The following is a 27,979-nucleotide window of genomic DNA, read 5'->3' on the forward strand; positions in this document are numbered from 1 at the left end:
AAGAAGCAGAAGAAGGAGAAGGCCGCCGCCAGAGGGTTGGCAACTATTGGCAACACTTTCTTACTGGACACTGGCCAGCATCTCTCTTTCTTGCCTGCAACAGTTGTTGTTGCAAGTTGCTTCTCTTCAGGTTGCAGGTGCCAGCATTTGAGTAGGCTTAATTGCTTTTCTTTTTTTTGTTTTTGGTATTTGCTATCTTGATTCGCGATTTTCTTCGATTTAGGCTTACTGGAGATTTCCCAGGGTAAGTTGGTTGCAATACAGGACACATTTTGGGCTTTGAATTGCAAGGATATCTCAGATATTGGGGTAACAGCTAGGGTACTTTTGTTTTTATGAAATTCTAGGATATATTTTTAAACTTTTTGAAGACTTGAGATACTGCAGAGAATTTCTGAAGAAAGAAGTTTTCCTGAAAATATGAACTCAATATTTTTTTAAAGATTTTCATTAAAAAAAACCTGATAAGAATTAAGTTTCTTTTATATATTTTTTTTGAAATAATAAATTTTTGATTTCCTAAGATCACTTATGAAGTAAAACAAAGACCCGAAGAGAACTTCTTTTTGAATTTATTTTCCTTCTCTTAGCCAGAAACAAGCCTCTTACCGAATTCGCCGCAAAAACCGGAAAAACGACGCCGACGCCGGAATCCTCTCTGCTGCTGAGAGCGTTTCACGTTCGTGGGCAGCGCCGTCAACGTCGACGGCAACGCCGGCTGAGCTGCCTCGAGTTCCATTCAGTGAAATTGCTCAGTTTCGAATTCGTATCTTTCAGTTCGTTACAATACGAACTCTCTTCGCAGTCGGCTTTTTAGCTGAGAAGTGCCATACTACCCCAGCGCAGAGCGTATCTTTCAGTTCGTGTATCTTTCAGTCCGTATCTGACTTTCGTCGTGAGTGCAACATCGTTTGTGTACCGGCAACAAGAGCCACCACCACTACCACCAATAACAATAACAACAACAACAACAAGAATAAAGACAATAACAAGAACAGCAACAACAAGTGACGTGAGACAAGAGCGGTGACAACAAAAAAAAAAAAAAATCAGTTGCAACAGCATGTGTTGCATGCAGTGAACATCAAAACAATAAATATTCTATTAATATAGTTGATGCCACAAAATCAAAGTAAAAAAAAGTGAAGAAAACTAAGCTGCAGTCGGAAAGTGAAACAAAAATTACGAAAAAGCAGACCAAGTGTATGTACGGTGTATAGTACGGTGATTATTACAATAATTGTAGTGCATTATTATTTATGACAAATGACAGTGAGCTAGCTGAGCTGAGCTGGTTGCAATGCATTTAATTGCTACTGCACGAAAATCGATTTTCCTCCTTATAGAAATTCACTATACACATACATATATAAATTATATCCAGTGGCCCCGCACATTTTCCGCGCATTTTCCTTTCCACCCAAAGAAATTGTAATTTATTAATTTATAACACAATCCAGTCCCTCCACTTCCCCAAGTTGCCTCCCAAAAAAAAAAAGAAAAACCTCCTCATGGTCGTAAAAAGCGATGGTGTTGCTGCCGTGTCTGGTGATGTTGCTGCTGTTGCTGCTAGTGCTGTTGCTGTTGCTCTTGTAGATTCGACGTCTTTTGGGCGCTCAGGAATTAAGAAGAAAACTTACGCGAAGGAGCAACTTTTCCGAGTTTCCCTCGAGTGGGAGGCACGCGCCAAAAACAGTTTGTAAACATTTTCCACGAGCCCGAGAGCACTGGCAGAAGCACAAGCACAAGCCCAGGCACACCAGTAGCAGCAACAACGAGCTCTGCCTGTGTAATTTATTACTTGCTGCATAAATAATAAATAAGCGTTAATAAATAAATACAATATACAATATATATATATATATATATATATATAAATGTGCTGCTGCTCCTTGTGCTTTGTGTCTGTGTGTGTGTTTGTGTGTCTGTGCATGTTTGTGTTGCCAACTTGGAAGGACTCGCAACCTCGAGTCTCGAGAACGAAGCGAAAATAAATTAAATAAATATATACAAAAATAATAAATAAATAAAGTGCTTGGAGAAGTGGCTCGCATTCCGTCCGCTATTTACTTCCCATCTGTATTTTGTATTCTGTTCATTTTGTTATTTTTTTTGTAAACAGCTGCGCTCGTTATAAATAATTAATCAAAAAATAAAAAAATGAAACGGCAGCGGCGAGATGAGGAAATGGAGACAGGAAGTTATAAGGCAACTATGGGAAATCACCGAAAGAAGGCGATTCTTTAGTTCGGTTTTGTTATGAATTTTCAATTTTTTGCCCTGCATTTAGGCAATTTACTTATTTATTTATTTGAGGCTGACTTTTTCCAAAGAAGCATCAAATTTAATGCGAACGCCGCCGAACAACGATAACAGCAACAACATGAATAAATAAAAGGAATAACAAAAGGCAGAGCGCGGCCATAACAATAAACCAAACGTTGCCAAAAAGGCAAAATGGTGGAGCTTCAGGGGGGGGGTGGGTGAAGATATTTTCTTCCTTTCGGTGGGGGCAAGGATAAGGCAGGGGGCAAGGCTCCCTCGACGATGACTCTCCAGCAACAGCAACGGCAACAACAATAAAATAAACAAAAATAATAACAGCCAACGACGACGATGAGTCGCTACAGAGCCACAAGATTTAATTGGAATGAAATAATAATAAACATAAAAAGTAGCAAGAAGAAGAATTATAATAACAATAATAATAAATATAATTAAATTTTATGACAGCAGCGAATGTAATAGCAGCCAGCAGAGCCAGCAACTTTTTAACCCAAAACCCATTGTCCCATCCTCGCCCTCCCTACTTTATAGAGTCCACCCACCCCTCTTGTAGAAATCCCCTGAGCACACACACATAAATTAAAATTATACAAAATATTTAAATAAATATAATTACTTTTGGCTCTCTCTCAGCGCTGCCATAAATAATAATATTTAATTAAATATAAATCTATAGACGGGCGATATGCGCATGCAAGTAGATCCAGAGACAACAATACAAAATAAGCAATAATCGCACACACACCACACACTGTCTGTATCTGTTCAGATACAGATATATAGATATATAAATACATATATGTATATATAACAATTGGCAGAGCCGAGCCAAGCGTATAGGAGACTACAAATAATTGCAGCTCAGTAATATAAATTAAGCCAAATTAAACATAAATAAATGTGTGCTTAGCTTTTAGCTAATAAAGCACATTTCTGGGCTGAACTGGGGGGCTGGGCTGGGGGCAAGTGGGCGGTGTGGGTGGAGGGCTGGAGGGAAAATACTAAACATAAATTAATAGAAATTCATGGAAATTTTCGGCAAGATTAATAGGCTTATTTAATAGAGTTATGGCCAAGAGTAAATGTGTTAGTTGTGATACGACTATGATGGGGATAAAATGCTTGCCAAGATATTAGATAATAAATCCGCAAATATATTCAATTAGTTGGGGATAGACTTAGCCATTTACTAGACATATGTATGTATCCAATTGACGGACATTTTTTGACCCTTGCTCATTTTTGCTGAGTTTCAGCAATGACTGTCTAAAATTTCCAAGAACTGAGAGCTTTGTATCTATTTGTTTATATGAGAGATAGTTGTATTTACCAATTAAATTCTCTTAAAATTATGAATAATACGTTCTCCTGGAAATCTCTTCCAGATGATAGGGGAAAGATACATATTTCTTGCTAAATATATCCATTTAATATTACTCAAGTTTATTTATCTTTTTGTGAACATCATTTGTAATTTCTTTTAATTGCAGCTTTTGAACTGTTCCCAGGAAAAGTTCTGACAACAAGGCCTTCGAAAATGTGTTAGGAATCCCCGGGTGAATCCTGCACTTGATATACAAAGACGATAAAACCCATCCCAGCACCATGGACATGACCAAACAGATTGTGGACTTTGAGCTAAAGTCGGAGACCGAGATGACGGGAGTGGAACAGTACGAGCCGAGTGACTACACAATGCCGGGCCTGCTAGAGCCCAAGGAGGTGGTGGAGCCCGTCCTGGGAGAGCCGGAGGACAGTGATGTCAAGTCGCCGCAAGAGAGCGGAATGGAAGCTAGTCTGGAAGAGTCCAAAGAAAACGCTTCGCACACAGACACAGATCTTGCAGAGAAACCAGCCACAGAAACAGACTCAGATTCAATGGCGAAAGCCAAAGCCAGTCTGCTGAACGATCAGCCCCTGACGCCTCCACCACGCCCACTGACCTCCAGCGAGGTGGTGGGTCTGCGGGATCCCGATGATCCCGAGCTGCGACTGCGCCTGGAGGCCAAGAAGTCCCGATCTCTGCCCGTCTCCCCGCAGCCCCAGCAAAATCTCAAGATTGCCGCCTCGGCTCTTTTCGAATTCGGCCGAGGATCAGTCCCGGTGGAGAGCAAAATCAAAACCAATCCGGAAGTGAAGCCGCCCAGGCGAAGAGTAGCCCCACCATCCGGAAGCGGTGGGGACAACCAGCAGTTCTGTCTGCGCTGGAACAACTACCAGTCCAATCTGACCAACGTCTTTGACGAACTTCTGCAGAGCGAGTCCTTCGTGGACGTGACTCTCGCCTGCGAAGGACACTCGATCAAGGCACACAAGATGGTGCTGTCCGCCTGCTCCCCGTATTTCCAGGCCCTGTTCTACGACAATCCCTGCCAGCACCCGATCATCATCATGCGGGACGTCAACTGGTCGGATCTGAAGGCTCTGGTGGAGTTCATGTACAAGGGTGAGATTAATGTGTGCCAGGATCAGATCAATCCCCTGCTGAAAGTGGCCGAGACGCTGAAGATCCGCGGCCTGGCGGAGGTCAGTGCAGGCAGGGGAGACGGCGGAGCCTCCGCCCATCCCATGTCGGTCTACGACGATGAGGACGACGAGGAGGAGTTGGCGGCGGCAGCTGCCATTCTCCGACAGCACGACGACGCTGATCCGGAGGACGAGCTGAAGGCCAAAAGACCTCGATTGCTGGCGGATGGAGCCCTTGACTTGAATCAGCGCCAGCGGAAACGTTCCCGCGACGGCAGCTACGCCACTCCCAGCCCCTCGCTACAGGGCGGAGATTCCGAGACCTCGGAACGGGCCACTCCAGGAAACCAGAGCCAGACTCAGCCCTTGGCCATGACCACTTCCACGATAGTCCGCAATCCCTTCGCCTCGCCCAACCCCCAGAGCCTGCAGAGCGCCTCGTCCAACGAACGGGGAACCTCTCGGAGCTCCCCGCCGCCGCCCTCGGCTCACAGCAATGGAAGCGGCAGCAGTGGAGCTGCACTGCACTCCCCACCCGGCGCCAGTGCCGCCCAGACTGCTCTGCCCCCGCACATGGCCGCCGCAGTGGCCGCTGCCGCCCATCATGCCGCCGTCGTACCACCGGCTCCACCCGCCTCGATGCACCACCACGCCGCCGCCGCTGCCGCCCAGCAACTGGCCGCCCAACACCAGCTGGCCCACTCCCACGCCATGGCCAGTGCCCTGGCAGCAGCCGCCGCTGGATCAGGGGCTGCCGCAGCCGGATCAGGAGCAGGAGCCGCTGCCCCCTCAGCGGGAGCAGGAGCCGGAGGCAGTGCATCCGCCTCCTCAGTGGGTTCCCATCACGACGACATGGAAATCAAGCCAGAAATTGCCGAAATGATACGCGAGGAAGAGAGGGTAAGTGGCAGTCTTTACATATGTAGTATAGTACGAACCAAGTACATAGCTTGTTGGGAATCCACTTCCCCATCGACCTCTGACCCTCCCCCGTCCTCCACACTATTTAGCATATTGCGCATTCGCCGTGTAGGCCGCCTATTTAGTTTGGAAAGTGCAGGAGTGCATGCATATTAACGAAATCTTTTGCATTTACCCAGAGCGCTGTTATTTCTATTAGATCGCAAATTAATGCCGATTTACTATTTGTATAAGAAGCACTTTAAAACGAAGAGGGGGTCAAGGGGGGCGAGGTCGCGACATTAAGTGCGTCAGCGACTTGAAAAATAATTCAACAACATTTAATGCTAATGACGAAAATTGCACAATGCACGCATACAAATGCGCTACAAAAGACGGCAAGTAGGCACAAAATGCCGCAGAAAATAATAAAAATCCAGCAAGGAGACAAAGCGGGAGAGAAACTCAACAAAATTATAAACAAATTGGCAAAAATTGATGGCAAGGCAAACAAAAGTCGCACAAATATTTGATTTGTTCGTCTCGTGCATCTGATTCTCCATAATTGCAACTAATGCGCTTCCGATTTTCCCTGCATTCTTGGCTTTAACATTTTGTCTCATATACTTTTTCATATATCATATATTCCGACATATATATAGTATAGTATGGCATTAGTATATCTGCGATAAACACTTAATATTTACTTTACCTCAAACGCTGACATTGAGCATTAATTCTTTAGCTGGCATATTTTTCCAGAGCCGTGTTACTTTTGCACTCGATTTGTTTATACATATATGTATGTACCTATCTAGAATCTAGACCCGTACAAATAAATCTATATAATAAATGAGCCAGACTCATGAATATGAATACTAGATGAAGGCTCCACGATACAGATACTGCATATTTATGCGTTCAAAAAAATCAGGCTCCTTGGTTAATTTATTAAAATGAAATGAGAAATAAAATCAAGAAGAAATAGACGGCTGGCAGTAAAAGCAAAAAGTGCTACTCCATTTGGAAGACCACCAAAAATTTCACGACGTCACTAGAGGGGGAGTTCCTACGGCCCCCCACAAGACTTTTTGGCCAAAAAAGCAAACGAGAGGAGGAAGCTGAAGCTGGGAGCCTGTTACTTAATAGAGTCCATAGCACTTGGCCAAGTCAATTGTGAGAGTTTTCTTCTCTTTGGGGGCTTTCATTCATGGACTCACACCCAGGGCCAGGCAGGGTGAGAGTAGCACACACACACACAGGGCAAGAGCGAGAGATACCGAGACACACACGCAGTTTTCCGGCGACCCAGCCGTCAGGAAAAGTCACAAGTTGAGGGCTTTTCCAGACACTACCCCGACCCCAGTTCCTGTTCCCACCCATCAAAATTTTTGTGCGAGTTCCTTGACTTTTCCTTGTATTTGCTTTGTCTTTTCTTTTGTGCGTTTGCGAATTGTGTTTGCAAGAAAATTACTGAAAATTGCCAAGTGCTGAAAGTTCTTTGACAGCCAAGGGCGGCGGGCCCCCCGCCCACTCACTCCTAGACAAGCTTCTCCACCAGCTTTGTCCTCTCCAGTGTTAGTCATAATTACTCTACCGAGTCTATGTGTATCTCTGGTTTTATGCTAAGCAGGTTGCTTGAACTCTACCGATCTAAAGGAAATGCTTAAAGAGGTTTTGTTTTCTTTATTTTATACTTTTCTTTCATGTTTTAATATTTACTCTTACCGTGTGAATCTTCTTTTCTTTTCGGGCCCAACTCGTAATCCAAATGTCAACGGGCTGTTTCCTGTGAGGTCTATAGTCCGGACTCTGGAGCTCATAAAAACACTTTGATTGATTCGAACCCAAGCCGGGAAATAAATCAAATTTATGTCCGCTGACTTTTTACATAAACGAGCCCGATCGCACAGAGACTTATAGCATAGCCATGGGCCACCCCGGTAGCCCAATGGGAAAATCTATAGGGTTAGGCCCTCTTATCGGGAATATAAAAAAAAGGGGCTAGAGGCATTTTCCATTTCGAAGATTAAAGGATTTCGTAAGGCGGGCGGCACTTTGGAATTCAGTCGCATGAATTATATGTGAATTCTATAATTTACGAGGCAATTTCGATAATTTCTTTAGTTTGTCGTTTGGGCCATAAACGTTGCAGCAATTGTTCTTGTTATATAAAGGAAATTTTTCGGTGCCTGGTCGGACCGCACTCGAAATAAATAAGTAATTTATTTTATGACAGACCCGAGCTGGCCATAAACCCACATAGATCTTATCGTCGTGCAAATAATACAAGAATATAATCATAATAACAATTTGTAATCTTAAGTCGCGTCGATTCCAGCTCCAGCTCTTGGCTTTGGTAATTTCCCTGATAAGATTTCTCTTGATTCTTTTTTTTTCTTTTCTTCATAGTATATTCCTTGTTTTTTTTGTTTTTTATATTTTATTTTTAATTCGTTCTTATTGGCGCTACGTGATCAGTGGTCTTGTAGTTTTTTATATTAAGACTGATAATGGCAAACTGTATGACTCGTGTAGAGTGACGCAGTGAGTCTAGAATCTAGAATGATTTTTGGCCAAATCATCTTTGTATTTACAGGCCGACGGTGATTGTTTAAATAAAGAAAAGAAAAAACCGATTAGCGTATACTGGGGGACAATAGAATTTATATGGCCCTATACCATATATCTGGGTTTTTCAATGGCCATCGTCCAACTCCGTGCACTTGGCTTGAAGGGTAATTATAGAAACATTTTTGGCTAATTGGACTTAAGGGGTATAACTTTAGTATCAGATTGGGTTCGTTTATAACAAATACTTGTGCCCTCGCTATCTGATTTCATTTTTTTTTTTTATCGTATTATACTACTTTATATAACTTGGAATACTTTTGCTATGTGATTTTATTTCTTTTGATAGTGTGAATTATTTTATTGGTACTAGTACTTTGTACACAAAGTGTAATATTAGCCATGTGATTTTTTTTTATGATATTAAAACTTTGGACCCTTGGCGGTGGGTATTTGAATAGGTTCTCCTGCCATATCCGTTCATCATTTTAATGTTCCAGCTGCGTTCCTTCATTTGTTTTCCTTGTATTAAGTTTTTGTTATATTTCCATCTATTTGGCTGCCTTTTGTTACACTTTATTTATTTATTCCGCATTTATTGTGGTCTACAGGGTACAGATACAGATACACTTTGCCGTCGTTAGTGCAGTCGCGACTGTTGTCTTTATGACGACGACTACTACGATGACGATGACGACGTTGATGATGATGATTATTATTGCCATAGCCTGTTTCTGTTTCAGTTTCAGTTTCAGCTTGTGTTGCCGGTTGTCGGTTGCTGCTTCGGTGTGTTTTCATTGTAGGAAAGACATAAGAAAATTATAGGTATCTGCCCTTATGGCGCAGCGCAGCGGAGCGAAACAATAAAATATAAAATAAAATATGTACGAGTCTGTTTACGCAATTACAAACAGACAAACACACACACCGAACCACATCAGAGATACAAACCTAGTTCGGGGGAGTGGATCCGAGACTCTGCCCCAGAGTCGGAGATACAAAATTTATAGCCGGCAGATACGGCGGAGCGCGAGACCTGCACCAGAACCAGTACCAGTGTGCATCTTGCGGATGCGGATACTCTTCGGCGGCGCAGAGTCCTAAGACGCAGCTTGCCACAATTAGGGCCACTCACAAAAAGGGGAGCACAGATAACGGCTCAAATGAGAAACCGAAATTAAAGAAAATTGTCTTGTATCTTGTATCTGATAGTTTCACCGCAGCCGCAAATGGCATTATAATGTGTTATAATTTGACAGCGACTCCACAGAGCGAAAAATTTCAATTGTTTTGAAATGAATAATGGCTTATTGCAAAATAGAAAGTAATATTAAAAAATTTTAAAGTATCTTTCAGCTAGAGTAAGATATGTTAGATAGAAGATACTTATTTCTTCGCCTTTTTCCCTAGCCAGGATAATAGCAGAAGTAATCGTCTCTAATTTGGCAATCAACTAAAAAAACTCTTTCCTCTCTTTTGCTGCCTCTTAGGCATAATGGTGGCGCTTTGCCACACAATCCGCAGCCCACTGCCGCCCACCACCCACTAGTCAACCACCCACTTGAGGCCTGAGTGCAACTGCAGTTTTCTCTCCTTTATGCGAATGCAATTTGCTGGAAAGGTTCGATTGCAGTCAGTGCGGCACTTGTGTGGCTTTCCTTTTTCCAGCCGCTTGAGTCCTTTTGTGCATCCTGTGGCGGCGGCTGCATTCGGCGTGAAATTAGCCAGCAAAGTGAGCGAAATGGAGTCCATCTTGAGTAGGAGTTTGGGTTTTTAGTAACAGCTTTCGAGTCTAACTCATCACATCTTAAGCTTTTAATTTTTTTATTTGTTTATCGCCGCGGTTCGAGTCGCATCTGTAAACAGAAAAGTATTTCGATGAGCCTTTGAAGTTTGCCTTTTCCTGCATTTGATTTGTTATTTTATTACTCTACGAATTTTAACACATCTGCTGGAAATGCATCTGTGAATTATTAAATGTATCTTGTATCTTGTATCTGCTGCTGGCAGCACAGCAACGGACGAACACATGTAAACGGAATGTTCGGTCCACAGTTCGGTCTCCTCGCCCTCCTCCCTCCCTCCCGCGCACATCAATATTTATTACTTTGTGTACATTTGCCGTAGAACATATTCTTTTTTTTTTTTGTTTTGTTCATTTATTTATTCTTCATCTACCTCCTCACCCTCCTCCCCGCTGCTGCTGTTGCACTCTGAACTGCATTTCTTAATTTAGCCATTCCTCTTCATCTGCTTCGTTTGTGTTTTATTCCCATTCCTTTGCCCTTTTCTCCCCCGACCTCTGACCCTGCCGCCTCCCGGCTGCAATTGCTCTTTTATTTTTATTTATTTTTTTTCTTTCTTATACTTTGTGGCACCCCCGCTTGGTCGGCGCTGCAAGAAATGCATCCGCGGCGGAGAAATGAAGGCAGGGAGGATCCCCCTCGGATCGAACCCTCTCTGGCTGGCGTGTAATTATTACGATTGGATATATAATTTGTAAAACCAAACATATGTTTCCAGTTTTTAGTTTTCAGTTTCCAGTTTAGTTTTTCATGGCTGCTGCTGTTATTTATGCATTTTATTAGTTGAAGTATTTTTCCTTGTGTTTTTTAATGCTTAGGAGGCTCAAAGGCAGAAGACTGAAGCCTGAAGCCCCGGAGTTTGGTGGGAAATGTTTGGAAAGCCATTGAAAGTTGATTTTTTAATGGAGAGCCATTCTCCAGGCAGATGGTTTTCTGTTTTTATATCTATTTGTTATTTTTATTTTCACATTATCTCCACAAAGCCCTAGCATCTGGAAACTGGCAAGTAGGTCTTGCAGATAGCATCCGCCAGATACCAGATACAAGATACCAGATACCAAGCCACACAGCTCACCTGTGCTGCACAAAAAATGCAAATGCAAGTGTGCTCGAAACTTCTTTCGCCGCCGTTGGCAGGTAAACAGCAAATGCAACCACAACAACAACAACAACAACAACTTAGAAACTATCTTATTTACAATATTTGCTCAACGAATACATTTTCTATTCAATATTTATTTAACGGTAAACACAAATGTCAACATCACCGACAGCAACGGTCGAAGGAAAATGTGCTTAAACAAAAGATAAACGCTAAGTTCGTGGTCTGGTCTGGTCTGGCTTGGCCTGGCCCGAACCACCGCCACCGCTGCCACGCCCAGCAGCAGCGGCAGCAGCAGCAGTTTGTATCTGATGGATGCGAGTATCTGTGGTCGTCCAATTGACACCGTTACTCCCCAGATTCTGCGGTAAATTCTGTCGCCTGTTGCTTCTGTAGCTTCTGCATCTGAGATGTTGCATGTTGGTGCTGCATGGCGTTGACAGGCCGCAAGCCGCAGTTGCGCCCAGCGTCTCAGCCAGTTGTCACCGAGCCACGCACTTTTTGGTGTCACTGTACGAGTCTATTTGTCTGTCAGATACAAGATACAGCAGACCCGGCCGACCCGGCAGACGGCGCATTAATTCTTAAGCAATATTTATAGTTGTATTTTGTCAAATATTTGCACAGTTTGTTTTGTGCGCTGTCAAAGACATTTATCAAGACACTGTCTGCCACTGCAACACACTAGCATTGCAACTGCACCGGCAACAGCACTTCACATTTGCATCTGTATCTGTATCTGCATCTGCATATGCAACTGCAACTTGCTGCTAATTGCACGCGCTGCCGTTTGTCATGCCTCTATTTTGCTGTTCTCATCGTTGGCGTTCATTCATTATATTGTCGCCTCGAGTTGTCTCTGCATCTCTGTGAGGTCAAATTTACTTTATTAATTACAACAGCAGAGGCAAAAGCAGAAGCAGGGGTATCTAAAGCAGCAACAACCGGCAGCAATAAATTTAAATGAGTCGCAAATGTGTGCCGCTCATTTCGGAAACACACGACAAAAATTGGAAACTAAATGCTGCCTAATTTTTTAAATTGCCACGCTCGGGGACCCAAAATATGGCCAAATGGGAACTCGATTTGGAAAGCCTAGCCCTATACACCATACACCATACTATATCTATTTATTTATTTATTTGGCAAACAGTCCGTCTTATGAGCACATTTCCAGGAATCCTATACTATAGTATACTATATGTACGTTCCACCATAATTAATTAAATATTTTTATACTCTGCTGGGGGATGGTGTGTGTGCTGGTGGGGTGTTTGCCTACTTTATAATGGGCTGAGCAAAACTAAATAAATTTCGCGTCGAGCTATAATTAAATTTATGTGGCTGAGTCATTTTCGTGTGCGATGAATGGACGCCAAGTTGGTCAATGGTCTAATGCCTATACACTGTGTCATCTACTGGCATTCTATGCCATTCCATTTATTTATTTGTATCTATATTAATTTATTGAATTGTTGCACAATGCCAGAGGGAAAACGCTTTGTCAGCGCCTTGTAATTTACCAGTTTCCCACAGATCCAAATGCATAGATATATACATGGCACTTAGATATCATACTACATACAATGTATCCCTATCCAAATGCAGCTCGAATTGTGTGATTAATTGCTTGTATTTATTATTATTCATCTTTGTATTTCTCTGCTCTGAAATCTCGACTATTTTCCTGACATTTACTTAGCCCCGCCAAGCATTCGTAATTATTTTCTCCCCTCGACTCTGCTGGCTGGCAGTCTTGGCTTTTGTATTTAATTTTTTATTTTATAATATGGTATACCGTTTGGCTCTGCCGTCGAACAGGTCTTTGAACTGTTTTCGCATGTGCGCCAGATACAAGATACAAGATACTCGCTCACTCACCCGCTCGCTTTTGCCTTTTGTTTTGTTTGGCTTTGTTTGCTCTTAAGAACTTATGCAAACGAGCATAATTATTCGAAATTAAAATCTAAATTTATAGTTAGCATTAAGCCAAATGACTAAGAGCCGCCAAGTAGTGGGTGCGACGCGTTGTAAGTGTTCCTTGCCTCAGTGAGATGCTGTGCTGTGTTCTGTAGTCTGGCTGATTCATGTCATCGGCTTATAATGAAAATGGTTTATTAGTGATAATTTGGGCCGTTTGTCGCTTTCCGTTTCGGGGTGTGGCAATGGCCCAGTGTGACTCAAGACCCTGAATTATGATATAATAAATTTTGCCTGAGCCCAGAGATAAAGTGCGAATGGAAATGAGTTCGTGCAGGTTGAAGGGTGATATCGTAATTCGATCTGCTCGGATTACTGCGGCACTTGGTTTTCAGTTCTCAGTTCTATGGCTCTCTGACATTGTGATTATTGTTCCCCGAAAGGCTTCTAATTAGGCACCTGGCTACCTAGCTACCGTCTTGCATGTAATTAGCCATAAATTGTAATTGATATGCTGGTGAATTATAAAAAAGTTCAATTGAATCCAACAATTAAGTGCGGCAACGGCAAACTAATAAATATATAAATTACACGGCTACACACGGAGGGACAGGCGCTCATGTCAATCGAAAGCCAACGCCTGCAATGGTCATTAAAAGCCAGTGCCACTCCCCCCAGAGCTCAGACCACCCCCGCCCACTTTCCATTCCATACCAACGAAACCAAAAAAAAAAAAAAAGAATACAATATACTTAATCGCATATGCATAAAGCGAAGACAAAGGAACGACAATCCTCGCAGTAATTACACAGAAATTTAAATAATAATAAAAAGTGGGAAAACTTTTACGTTGATGACTCCCGCGCTGCCAGCAATTAAATATAAAATGTAAAAAGAAAAAAAATTAATAATCCACAGCGTATGTGTGTGTGTGTGTGTCTGTCAAGATACAATAAAATATGATCGTGTAATTTTTTTATAGTTTTTAATTAATGGCTTTTCTTAGGGAGCCTGCCTGCCCTCTCTCGGGTCTGAAGTCTCAAGTTCCATCGCATGTATTTTCCATTTCCATTTCCCTCCAAATGTATTTTCGTCGGTCAGTTGAGCCACATTTGTAATTACATATATAGTTTTATTGTAAGCCGCAATATGGGGGCATTTTTCACCTTTGTCATCGTGACGGAGTCGTTTTCCCTTTCCCCTCTATACATTTTCATTTCCACCTTTTTTTTTTTTTTGTTTTTGGGGTGAAACGGAAATGAATGAAAAGTCGTTTTTCTATATTATTTTTTTATCGGAAATGTAGGTTCATAACTTTCAGTCGCCTTGGTTATAATTGCCTGATCTCAAAAACACACTCACAAATCCAAATCTCTGAACAACAAAAAATCGAAATAAAAAAAAAATTCCAAATCGGAATCCAGATTTATAAAGACAGGCGAACGTTGCCTCGGAGCTTATATTTATAGCCACCGAAAGTGGCGTTATTAATAATATTTATTTAAATGGTTACTTTATTAATCAAAGCTCTGTTACACGTGCGTTCTGATTTTGTATCTTCTTTTGTGCGAAACCGTTGTTGTTGCTGTTGTTTTGTATCTTTTTTAGCAGCTTGTTTTTTTAGTCGTGTCGCTTTGTGTGTTTATTTGCATTAATTATTAATTTGCTCGTTTGGCAGTTTGCGCATGCGCAAATGTTATAAAAACTGAACAAAAAATACAACAAAAAAAAAAGCGACAAAAAATACAAAGAATCAAGAAACGGCGACGAAATGTTTGAATTTAATTTTAATACATTTCGCCTGTGGCCAGCTGAACAAAAAATACAAAAAAATAGAATCTTGGACTTAATTTGTGGTGTTATTTCTTTGTTGTCGCTATTTTTTCACTTTTATTAGTGGCATCAGCTGTTAAAGCCGTTTATTTTTTGTTGGCTTATTTACTTGGCAGGCGGCGTGTGGCGGCTGTCGAGTGAAAAATCAAATAAAAAGTCGACTCTTGTTTAAAAATAGCACTCGTCTGATTGATTCCATCTTCAAACTATGCAAGCTCACAGATGGAAGTAGTATGGTTGTGGCTTTTGGGCTAATTATACGACTCTGCGGGGCACGGCGACCTAATGAGCCCCAAAAAAATGGAAGAAAAAACAAGTTACACCAAGACAGCATCTTAAAGCGGTCATTTAAAAAGCCAAAATGAAAGCATTTCAATTGTCTTCATGAATGAAAACATATATCTCTCCCTTCGTTAACCCCTCTAACCAAAAATATTATGAAAAATATTTGAACAATAGCCAGACCATGAACCGGCTTAACCCCTCTTGGCCCAGAAACTCTTATTCGTGACGCGGCGCGTTTTCGGGGCGACAATAAACGCACCGAACTGCAGGCTCACCAAGCTATAACCCATGTATCCATCATAATAATAATAAAATAATAAAAGTGTATACAAAAAGTGTTTTGTACAAAATATCAAAGAACATCCCCGTCATAATAAAATCCATCTTGGCCAGCTGGCTACATCATAAACTTTGTGTGCGATACACCAAAAAGCATTTATTAATCAAAACTATCTTGTTTGTGGATGAATTTGTTGGCTTTATTGTTGGTGCCATTGAGCGCGGCATATTTCTCGTCAATTTTAACTAATAAAATTTAATTTATTTAAATTCCAAAACGCTCACAGAGACATACATGGTTGGACATAAAAATCAAATCACAAACATTGTTAAATGAAGCTAAAAAAAATAAATACTCGCACGAAAATAAAGAAAACAACCAAATATCTCAATATAAATGAAAAGAAAAACACAAATGCAAAATAATTTATGCTCAATGGCCGAAAAAGACATAATAAAATGGCTGTTTGTTGTGAAAGAAACGATAAGCATAATAAACCGGAATTCTCGACCTTATCTTACTCAGTAATCGCCCAGAATCATGGCCTAATCCCACTTATTTCTTGGTGGATTTCAGGTGGCCTCAGATACCCCAATTCCCAGAGTCGGAGTAAGGGGTATGGAAAGCAAATTACACAAATTTAAAAATAATAAAACTAAAACGTGTCTGCATAAATTAATTAATAAGTCAATTCCGAATGTGAATGTGAATGTGGTTGGAAGAGGAAGACAAAGACATGAAGATAAATTTAAATAAATTACCAGAGGCTGCGAACTGCAGATAAGTCAGAGAGTTCCCATTCGTTTTGGTTTGAGCGTGATTCGGATGAAAATATTCTGGTGTACTCTCCCGCCTCCCCAGAGACCAACTAAGGGTTAAGCTGTAGCTAAAATAAAGTTTATAAGCAACAACTTTTTATGCATTATTCTTTTTATTGCTTTTACAGCCAAGTTAACTGCCGGCCTCCTTTGACGCATTCATTGTCTGTCATTTGCCGGCCATAAAAAATACAACTTTTTAAAGAAAATAAACGTAAAAGCCTCTTACCGAGTGAGAAATGAGAACAAGCTTAGGAAATGCTTCTTCTCGAGAGATCAGATCCATTACTATAGTACTATAGAACTATCTCGACTGGCAGCATCCGAAATTTCCGCTCGGCGGGCGACTCATTAAAAGTAAATAAAAAATCAGATACTAGAAACAATCGAGAAGAGTTTCGGATGCTTGTTGAAAAAACGATGTTAAATAAATAAAAAATATATAAATACACATCAAAACGCAAATAAAACGGATATTCGAAGAGTAAATAGTGAAGGCGCGACCGCTAAAATGCTCGACCACGCATTCGGACAATGGGGGTCGTGTAAATTTCTAAAGCCAACTAACTATATGGCCAGCCACGCCTCCTAAATGGGCAGCAGCCCCCCTCCTCAATTCAATTTGATTTATTTCTGTGAGCGAGGCCAAAAATAAATACCGCAAATAAATAAAAATCTAGTTTGGCATTTATTTATTTTATTAATTTGCGTTGCGCGTGTTGCTGCTGCTGCTGCTTGGCTGCTGGTGATGGCTTCTTGAAATGCTTCTTCCATTGAATATGATTCACTTTTTTTAAAAGCCTGAGCCAGCGAACGTTTTAATATTTATTTCGAGCGTTTATGTAATACGCGTTTTATTATTTCATTTTTCATTTGGTCGGCCTTAGCAAGCAAATTCATTTCACAACAATGTGGGGCTGCCTTTTTGTGTATAATTAAACGCAGAAAGCGTATTTCTTAATTATTTATTTTATTGTTGTTTATTTTTAAATGGGCTACAGACAATTTCCTGCACTTCAAGCGAAACAAATAAAAGTGACGCAGCCTTTTTGCGATCTCTTCGGCCAACTATAGTACTTTGGATATACTATACATATACCCGAGTACTTATAAATTCCATCCCTCCATCCACTGCCTCGGAAAAGCAATTGAAAAACAAATCCGAGAAATTAAAGTTCAAAACCGGCAGCCAATTATATGAGCCATATATTTTCTTGAGAGCTGATTATGAGGAAATTCATTTGATGGTCGATATCAATGATTATTTTTAAGTTGGTTGGAAGTGCTCGTGGCAATTGTCGGCTGATCCTGAGACAAAGGATGCGCCATATGTGGGTTTTTGGGACTTAAGTCCAATATACAGATACCAGCAACCAGCTCCCAGTGAGCTAAGCCAAAGTCAAAGACAGAGAGTTTCCGATTCGGAAATTCCCTGCCTTTAGCTACCAGATCCGCTAATTGCCAGAGGTCCTAATGCAAATTTAATCCGTGTGTGTTTCGAATTATTTTCGCCATCCGCAGACTGCAAATCAATTGCAACTGCAATCTCAGCTGTGCCTGTGTATGTGTGTATCTATTTACATATGTAATGGTTTTGTGTGTATACACACACACACCCACACACCCAGTTACAGATGGGCCTGGACTATAATAATTATCTTGAGCAGACAGCGCTCGACTAAATCAATATTATGGCTGACTAATAAAGGTGTTACACACACTCAGACACAAACGCGAATACATTTGCTGCCACACACGGATGCAGATACGGAATTGAATATAGAAACAATCGCCGCCGCAATGCCAGTTGCAGTTGCAGATACAGCTATACAGATACAGATACAAATGCATTTCCTGGGGACAGACATTTGACAGGTCGCTGGGAAAGGGCATTAGAAATAAGTTGGAAATAATATAAATGGAGACGAGACTACACTGAGATAAACAGACCAAGTCCCATCACTATCAAATGGTAGATAATATAAAAACAAACCTATCCTTTTGGAGAAGTGCATTCATCCCAGTCCTATTCTCCACTCATGAAAGATGCAGATAGCCTGGAGTCCTGTCCACTGCACTTTAATGAGACCCCTTTCCGATTGGTTTTTGTCCCCGATTTGTATTAATTACACGTACTCCCGATTTCCGACATCTATAGGCTTAGCTCCACCGCTTTTAGTGGGCAAAATTGAAAAAAATAACAATAAAATATGCATTTTAAAAGTGGCCCGACTTTGGATGCGGAGCACTTTCAAATCTCCACTCACCTCGCCTCGTTCTGGGTTTTAGTTTCGTTTTTGGACCGATCCGAGTAGACTCGACTCGACTCCCCCATGGCCTGCAACTCAAACAGCAGCCAAAGCCCAGACCAAACCATATTTGTCTAACCTGGGCCCACCAACACACACACACACACACACATGGGCTAGCACATGGACAGGACAGGGCAGGAGGGTGGTAGGACACGGGCCTCTATTTACCCAGGATCTGGGACCGAGTGCATGCTGCGCTCTGTTTTAGACAGTGGGCGGCCGCTACTCCTCTCTATGCTATTCAAAAAATTTAATGGCATTTTAAATAAGAAATTACACAGGCCGTGCATATTTCATAAGACTTCGTATGGTGCCGGCGATGTTCGACGCGGCTCAGAGTTCGACTGAGAAACGGTTAGAGAGTAAGAGCAAAAGAGATGGCGCTGGAGAAAGAGATAGAGGACGAGGACGAGGCAGAGCGTCTCTGCTTGACTCCCCAAAGTATCAAATGGAAAAACTGTGGCCCAAAAGCAAAGAAAAGCGTGCCACGGCTGCAAAATAGTTGCAGTTTTCGGCCTCAAAGCAAAATAGTAAAAGTCAAGTGATCGACAATAGAATACTTATTAAAAATGATTTTTAAAAATAATAATATTAAAATAAATAATAATTCTTAGTCATAAAATACCAAAGATTCTTACACAATTATTTTATCATTTTTTATTATTTTTTAAACAAAGTTGTAGCCCATACTACCTCCTTGATTGCTTTGCAAAAATAATGGCGGAATGTTAGCTGTAATTCTAGCTTTATATGGCCGAGTGGACGCGCCACAGAAGGACGAAGTCGGACGGGGCGGGCGAAAGTTGTGCTACCTTTTTGCATAGCTTTGGACTCATTTAATATTTATGTCTCTCTAAATATTAAATATTATTTCAAGGCTTTGCAGTGCGTTGCAGTTCACTGCACCCCACCCGCCACCGTCCTGGTATTTCTGCTGCAGTTACAGTTGCAGTTGCAGGCCTTCGAGCCATTCGATTGGCAGAGGCGGTGTGGGATGTGAGAAAAAAAATGTAGCATACATTCGAGCGCTTGACCGGAGACGGTGCGGATTTCGCTTCCTGCTATCCTTATGGCTTTTCTTTTTATTTAAACTTGCGAGATTTGCGCGCCCATGAATAATTAGTGCGGTGCCAGTTTTTCTTCTCCAGCTTTGAGCCGCTGATGATGGAGGCGTGTGTTTTTTTCCGCTCTAGTCTGCCAGGCTTATACAGGTTTAATATTTAATGACTGTGTGCAGCCGTTTTAACACTTTGTAGACTTTCTCCCTTCGTCGGCCCACGTCCTTCTCACCTTTGGTCCTATGTTGGCCCGGCATTGTACAATATCCTTTTCTCGCAGTGAAAGCGCGCTTTCAATCAGCCCGAAGAACACGCAAGGCTCCGGCCAGTCCCAAGTCATTACAATAACCAACAATGCGCAAGCTTCGGGCGAGCTGTACGGGGGCTGGGGCCCAAAGCCGTATATCCTCATTATCCTCTATGCTAAAAACAATAAATTACTATTTGCAAGAGGTTAATTTTTACTTTGCAACTACACCAGCCAGCAGAAATTACATGAGCAACGACTACAGAAGTTACAATTGCTCAACAACGCTGGAAAAAATAACAGCAGGGTCGGGCTCGCAACAAATTCCACCAATACATATAGGAGAGTTGCCTTTTTAGAGATGGCAACGTGAAAAGGATAATCAAAGGACTAAAAATTCTTTAAGAAAAAATAATTTCTAAAGCCGAATGAGAACTATTTTAATCATCAACTTCCTTAACTAATATATGCTATCCTTAATCCTTTCTTTCACTTTGTCATCACTATTATAAACATTTAACAAAGTCCGAAATGCCAGTTCTGTCCAAATGCTGTCTGAGTTCGCAGGACAGCCACACAAGACAACTCTGGGAAGGGGTCAGCAACAAAGCCAGCCCACACAGGCTCGCCTTGCAACAACAGGGGTGCCTCGGATCGCGGTATTTTCGAGGGTCTGAAAGAAGTCGGCGGCCCATTTGAATGTTTTATAGCAATTTCTGTTGTCGGCTGTGGTTGATGTTGTTTTTGTTGTTCTTCTTGTTGTTGTTGGTACTAGTGTTGCTGTTGGCAGTTGGCAGTTGCTGGTTAGTCGGCAACTTGACACACCTCAATGCACGTTGCACTCAACACTTGGCGTATAATTATTTATTACATTTAAATTATTGTTGCCATTGTTGTGAGGTGAGCTGGTGTCTGTTGTTGTTGTTTCTGGTTTGTTGTTGTTGTTGGAGTGGCAAACAAAACTTTCTGTGCACACAGAAGAGGGGTGTTGGGAAAAAGCGGGGGGGATAGAGAGTAGTAAGCTTCATGCACTCGCACTTGGCTTTATGATTGCTACAATTATTGTTGCTGTTGGTTTCTTGGACAGCATTTCCACAAGTGCAATTGTTTATAGCTCTCTTGCATTTCATTATATTCCAATACAACTACAAATACATATACATATAAATAAATATATGTATAAAATGAAACTAGATATCGTACGAGCTCAAGAAGTATCTATATACAGTAGTAGCTTTCCCTTCTACCCTCGCCCGGTTCGCGAAATGTGTTTTTCACATTATTCCCATGAATAATGCATTGGGCCAATATGCATATTTTATGTGAAATTCGTGCAATAAAATACTATTAAATATTTAGTTGCCGCCGACGTCGACGTTTTTGTCTTGCGGCAAAAAAAAAAGGGAGCCAAAGGAGCTCTGGGTGTCCTACCTCCCACCACCCACCCCATACCCTCTGGCTTTTGGCAAAGTCATTAGAAATTCGGAGAGCCATGGGAATGGGAATGGGGATTTATAAAAATGCAAATGAATTCGCGGGCATCTTCCAAAATAGTGTCAGTTTTCTTTGACACAGAACCTTAAAGACGATTACTTAAGGAACTATTTGTGGGTGAGTCCTTGAAAGATTAATGAATAGAGCTTCTAAAATAGAAGCTAATCGTACTGATTAATATATATCTTATTAAAAGTATTTCCCTCAGTGCAGTAGAGGAAGTTCGGAAGTAGAAAACGTGGCCAAGGTTGCCGGAATAGAGGGGGACGGATGGATAAGTGGGTGGCATGCGTAATACAAATAAATGAATGAACCAGAAGAGCTGAGAGAAGAGAACGTGGCCGGCCAGCTGCCGGAATGAGAGAGAATAGCGTCTGAAGTGCGGCGGGCTGGCCGGCAGGAGCTAGAGAGAGAAAACTAGTTGGCAGTAGTAATAGTGAAGGCTAAAAGGGACCAGGCGCCCAGGAAAAGCAAAAGGCAGTAGACTTTCCGCAAAAACGCAAAGGAAATCGCAAAGTTCCTGCTAGTTGTGACGCACAAGGTGGTTGTGATGGTGTGTGTGTGTGTGGGTGAGGTGGGGTGGTGGTGGACTGGGTACAAGACAGTGGAGTGTCAAGGGGGATTGCGGTGAGCAAGTTGCAGACAAGAGAAATAACAAACTTGAGACGCCACCACGGTGGAACACGAATCGAAAATGAATAATAAATAAAGTGTTATATAATATAAGAAATATACACAGCAAAAGCGCCAGGAAGAAGGAAACTACAGCAAAAGTTCCAAGCCAAGGAGATGGGGGGGATGGGTTAAGGATAAAGGACATGCCGTCGAAGAAGGGGGTAGTGCCGGGTATGGTGTAGTTTTTAGTGCTTTTCCAAGGGATGGGGAGTCGAGTTTATGTGCGCGCTTGAAAAATAAAATTAAAATTGCATTAGAATCCGAGGGGTATTACAGCCCAGAGCCGGGGTGGCGGGGCGGCTAAGCTCGCGATGTAGTGAAAACTTGAAGGCTGTTGAAAGGCGGCCAGAGGGGAGGCAGGAGGCGTGGGGCAAGGGCTCTCTATGCATTTGGATTGATGGTAAATGCGAGTGTGAGGGCGTGTTATAAATTTATATTTTATTGCCAACAGACACACAAAGTTATAGAAATCTATATATATGTATGGTTTCTGTATTTGCGGGGGTGTGTGTGGGTGGAGCAGGGGGGGACGCAAATAAAAAAGTATTGAAAAAGTCCAGGCCCTGGCTACGAAAAATATTTTCTTTGCCTTCGTTTCTCGCCTGCCAAAGGGGGGAAAGTCGGGGAGAGATAAACAAAAATCAATAAATTTTTATAGAAATTTGTAGCAGCGGAAAAGTTAATTAAATAAATTATTATGTGAATGGGGCGTGCACACGATGAGTAATTGGCAAGAAGAACAAGCACAGCATTATGGGGCTGACTAAGAAGAAGAAGAAGAGGAAGCACTTCCAGAAGCTAGTGACGAAGCTCCACACCATAGAGAGGCAGCAGCGACGTCAGCAGCGAGGCGCCGCAAATTAAATTAAATGAGTTGAAAGAAAGTTGAATGCGCGCACACTTCAAATTTGTTTTTGTCGAATAGCAGTGGGTAAGGGGGTGGGAGGGGGAGGAGAGGTAGCTTCGGATCAGGAGGAAATGCCAGTTGTTGTTGCTAGCCGAGGGGGAGTGGAATTGAAAATTTAATTAATTAAACATTTTTCGAGCAGAGCTCGTAATATTTTATTATATGAATTGTACTATGCGAGCGAGTTTTCTAAAAGGCAGGCTCTTTTGATAAATATCCGACAATTGCTTGAGTTATACACAGAGGAAAAATAGTACTTGAAAAACCCATTAAAAAGTACAAAAAAAAAATCCTACAATTCTAAATCATAATTTAATATTTCCCTTCATTATTTGTAAACTTTACAACCCCCTATACTTGTAACAGTGCCTGTCATAAGTCAGCGTCACCCTCCTCCAAACGCCGCCATTATTAACAAAGTGTTTTACATAAAATAGCATTTTTAACGCCATTTTGTTTGCAGCTTGGCCGCATTTGTTACAGTTACGGTTACAGTTACAGCTATAGTGCTTGTAAAAATGTAAAAATGCTTCCGACTTTTCAATTTCAATTATTCATACGTTTTATGACCTTTTTCCTTGGCATGTCAGGCTCCAGCCTTCTCTGCTTTCTCCTTTCTCCTCGCTCCACTCGCCTTTCTCCATTCTACAGCGCCTACTTCTCAAATATTTAAGCCTTGCATTATATGTTCTCTTTATGCACTGCATTTTTTTTTCTTCACCTCACCTCACCTTACCACACTCTATACTTGGATTGTTTTATTTTTTTTTGTGCCTCATGCTCGCTGCACATAATTTGTATTACGCCTCTGCATATAAAATGCATGGCTACGTGCGCGGGGTGGGCGTGGCCAGCTGAAACTGGCCAAAATGGCCAACTGGCCGAAGGAAGGCTTTATGGCCGGAGCCTCTGTTCCGACCATGCCACGAAACGTGCATCAATTTAACTTTTCCTATACCCAGTGGAGTCGGAAAACAAAAAAAAAAACTCTGTAGAGTTTCAACAAAATGGTCTCCCGTTTTAGTTGAAGCTTTTAGTTTAAGTCTGAGCTACCGCTTGCCCCTTAAATGGACGGCTTTTTGCCGCTGCCTCGGCAACTGATTAATACCACCGGCATAGGGTTAAAGGCGGTCTCAATTAAGCGGTACATAGCTTCCACCTGAATTCCTAATAATAGCAATAAATAAATGGCTTTTTGTATATTCAAACTAGGTGGAAGCAGTAGTCCTTAGCTGGGCCGTAAAAAGCCGCCAAGACAATGGTAGCCGGGATAGCCCCACTTTGTATACTAATTTGCTTTCGGAGGCTTCCCTGGCTGGCTCTGTCTCCATCACCGTCTCCGGTTCCCTTTGCATACGAAAATGCTTTGGCAACATTTATGGCATTCATAAACTTTTACGGCCAGCCACAATTCGTGTGCAAATGTCACAGGCCCCAAACTAAGCCAAAGAAAACCAAGTGACAACGATTGGGCGGAGGTTTCCATTCCACGGCCAACTATAGTTTTTAATTCTTTAAAAAGGTTACTGGAAAGGGATTATCTTACAGTTTTCTTACCTCACTAACTTTATATAATTTTTTTGCATTTATTTGCAGGCCAAGATGATCGAGAGCGGAGGACATGGTGGCTGGATGGGCGCTGCAGCTGCAGCCACTGGGGCAGCCTCCGTGGCGGGTAAGTTTCTGAATCTCGGCCCATCGTTGGGCCACCTGCCTCTCATAACAGGCTTTTCATTGTGTCCGGTGTGTTAACTTACTTCCAGCAGACAGTTACCAGTACCAGTTGCAGTCCATGTGGCAAAAGTGCTGGAACACCAATCAGCAAAACCTGGTTCAGCAGCTGCGATTCCGCGAGCGAGGACCCCTGAAGTCCTGGCGACCCGAGGCCATGGCCGAGGCCATCTTCAGTGTCCTCAAGGAGGGTCTATCGCTGTCGCAAGCTGCCCGCAAATACGACATACCGTATCCCACTTTCGTCCTTTATGCCAACCGAGTGCACAACATGCTGGGACCCTCCCTGGATGGCGGGGCTGATCCTCGGCCCAAGGCCAGGGGTCGTCCCCAGAGAATTCTCCTTGGCATGTGGCCGGAGGAGCTCATCCGCAGTGTCATCAAGGCGGTGGTCTTCCGGGACTACCGTGAGATCAAGGAGGACATGGGAGCCCATCAATACGCCAATGGACAGGCTCATGGTGTAAGTACTTTTGATTTTTAATAATTTTAAGATATATTTTTAGTTTCAATGTCCAAAAGCTGAACTTTATTTTATTTATTTAATTAAAAATATTTCCCTTGCTAGCCATCTAACAAGATTTTCCTCTTTTTCCCATTTTTTCTCATTTTTCAACAATTTAGTCCCACTTTGGACCAGGATCTGCTTCGAATGGCTATCACAGTGCCGCTGCTGCCAAAATGGCTGCCCAGAATGCCGCACTGGCTCCACCGGACGCTGGTAGTCCGCTGAGCTCGATGACGGAGACGCTGCGCCGGCAGATCCTCTCACAGCAACAACAGCAGCAGCACCACCAGCAGCAGCAGTCGCACCACCAACAACAGCCGTCGCACCACCAACAGCAGTCGCCCCACGGCCAGTCCATGAACATGTACAAGTCGCCGGCCTATCTGCAGAGATCCGAGATCGAAGACCAGGTTTCCGCTGCAGCGGCAGTTGCTGCAGCGGCGGCCAAGCATCAGCAGCAGCAGGGCGACCGCCGGGGCTCCGAGAACCTCCCGGACCTGAGTGCCCTGGGTCTGATGGGACTGCCCGGCCTGAATGTAATGCCCTCGCGGGGATCGGCCGGTGGAGCTGGTGGCGCCGCTCCGAACAGTGCCGCCTCATATGCCCGGGAGTTGTCCCGCGAGAGAGAGCGCGATAGGGAGCGCGAAAGAGAGAGGGAGCGTGAACTGTCTCGGCAATATGGCAGCCAGTCGAGGGGCTCTAGTTCGGGGTCCGGCAGTGCCAAGTCCCTGTCCGCCAGTCAGCGGCCCGGAGCCGCCTCCCCCTACTCCGCCGCCCACTATGCGAAGCACCAGGCCAGCGCCTACAACAAGCGCTTCCTGGAGAGCCTGCCCGCCGGCATCGACTTCGAGGCCATTGCCAACGGCCTGCTCCAGAAGTCGGTGAACAAGAGCCCGCGCTTCGAGGACTTCTTCCCAGGACCAGGCCAGGACATGAGCGAACTCTTCACCAACCCAGATGCGGCGGCAGCTGCTGCAGCGGCGGCCGCCTATGCCCCGGGTGCCGTGGGTGGGGCAGGCGGCGCACCCGGTATCCGGGAGTCGCCCCTGATGAAGATCAAGCTGGAGCAGCAGCATGCCACCGAGCTGCCGCACGAGGATTGAATCAGGGGAGGAGGGGCAGTGCCCCAATCCTTGGGGTTTGGTCGTTTTTAGGGAATTCCAAGATAATGGGAGAACTGTAAGTGACTTTGGCTTTGAAAGTAAGAAGCTATTAAAATTATTATTTCTAAAAACAATATTATTTTCATTAAAATAAAAAACTATTATGCTAATTTTTCTTTAAAGTAAGAATTATTACTTTCAAAAGTTAAATTACTGAAGGTTCTCCAGGCTAACCCCAGGATTAGCCCTCTTTTTAGCCCAAAAAGTAAAGAAAATAACATAAAACCACCCCAAAACGCCCAATTAAAAGAAAAAAATGAAACATACAACCCCACAAAGAAAAATTTGGACTGCTGATGGAAACCCCAACGTTTTTAGAGTTTAGTGCTTAGTTGAAGTTGCTAACTGGTTTTTATGCCTAGGCTAGTTTTAGAGCGTAACGAGGAAGGTACATATAAAGTATTAAACTATTATTAAAGCACACCCAAAAACTATACTGAATCCAAAACCCACAAAAACACACACACGCATAATCACACATACTTCGAAACTTTCCTGTAAGGATAGGATCTCGTACTTTTTCTTATTTATTTCGAGAGAATGCGTTGCGTTGATTGCCTTTTTTTGCCACGCGAAAAATATAATATTGATAAGAGTAAAGGTAACCATAATGAAACAATTTAATATTACCATTAGAGACTTGTGCATTTCTTAAATGTAGCTTAACCCTAGACATACAATCACACTGAATGTTGTCAAAAATTCTGGTAATTAAAATACATACATAATTACTATATATACCAGCCTATGCATATATACTTTTAGATATATAGAGAATAATGCAAACACACTTCAAAAACACACCCCAAACACACACGCCTAAACCTATATAATTATATTAATGGTATTTCCAAATGTAACTGTAAATAATGTACAAATTTCCATAGCTTTAGGCTTCGACTTAATCTTAGATATACCTCCCTCCCCGACCCCAGCCCACTCCACCCCATCCCGAATACTCCCTCAATACAGCAGGCCCCCTACAAGCCCCAATACAAATGGCACTTATTCTATGATAATCGGATAGAGGAGCTCGTACTGTAACATTGTAAATGAATGAATGAGCAAACAACGCAGGCAGGCTGGCAGCATCACATTATAATTGTGCTAATTTTATGTAAACAACCCATACGCCCACACACAAAAAAACACATACAATCGCACACAATACCCTAGACTGCATATGTATTGTCCGTACTCTGTGAGTGAACTATTATTATTATTATTATTACGACTATTATTATTATTATTAAACATACATGTATGTCCCCGAAGATGCACGAGGCATTCTTATGTTTAGTTGAACCGTAAATTATACAAAAATAAACGGAAAATAAAAACAAATTGAAAAACTAATTGTCAACCAATATATGGAGGTGTTTTATTCAAAGGGGGTTTCAAGGGAAATATTAAGATATGATGCTTAACAAGTCCCCAAAATAAAGTATGATTCTTCATGGAATTTTCAGATTTTTTAGACCCGATAACCCTTGAAAAATATATATTCGAAAAATGAAGATAAAAATGTTTACTACTTCAATTGTTTTTGGATAAGATAAGCAACATTCCAGAAACAGTCAGCAAAATTCTATACTCTGGTCTTCAACCTTCTAGGGGC

The 27,979-nt window shown here is 42.3% G+C and overlaps 1 protein-coding gene across 2 annotated transcripts; it reads left to right on the top strand.

Annotated features, from left to right (window-relative positions):
* The first annotated feature begins 778 nt into the window (after positions 1–778).
* On the top strand, positions 779–27,719 carry bab2 (bric a brac 2). Of its 2 annotated transcripts, none has more exons than XM_070280066.1 (5): positions 779–1,224; positions 3,777–5,652; positions 24,556–24,634; positions 24,726–25,153; positions 25,315–27,719. In XM_070280066.1, the coding sequence occupies exons 2-5, from the start codon at positions 3,892–3,894 to the stop codon at positions 26,299–26,301; spliced, it is 3,255 nt and encodes a 1,084-aa protein (XP_070136167.1). In that variant the 5' UTR covers positions 779–1,224; positions 3,777–3,891; the 3' UTR covers positions 26,302–27,719. The 2 variants fall into 2 exon arrangements, with proteins under 2 accessions (XP_070136167.1, XP_070136166.1); XM_070280065.1 differs by having other exon boundaries at positions 779–1,203.
* The last annotated feature ends 260 nt before the right edge of the window (positions 27,720–27,979 follow it).

Source organism: Drosophila bipectinata, chromosome 3L, assembly GCF_030179905.1.
Source record: "Drosophila bipectinata strain 14024-0381.07 chromosome 3L, DbipHiC1v2, whole genome shotgun sequence".
Classification (NCBI taxonomy): domain Eukaryota; kingdom Metazoa; phylum Arthropoda; class Insecta; order Diptera; family Drosophilidae; genus Drosophila; species Drosophila bipectinata.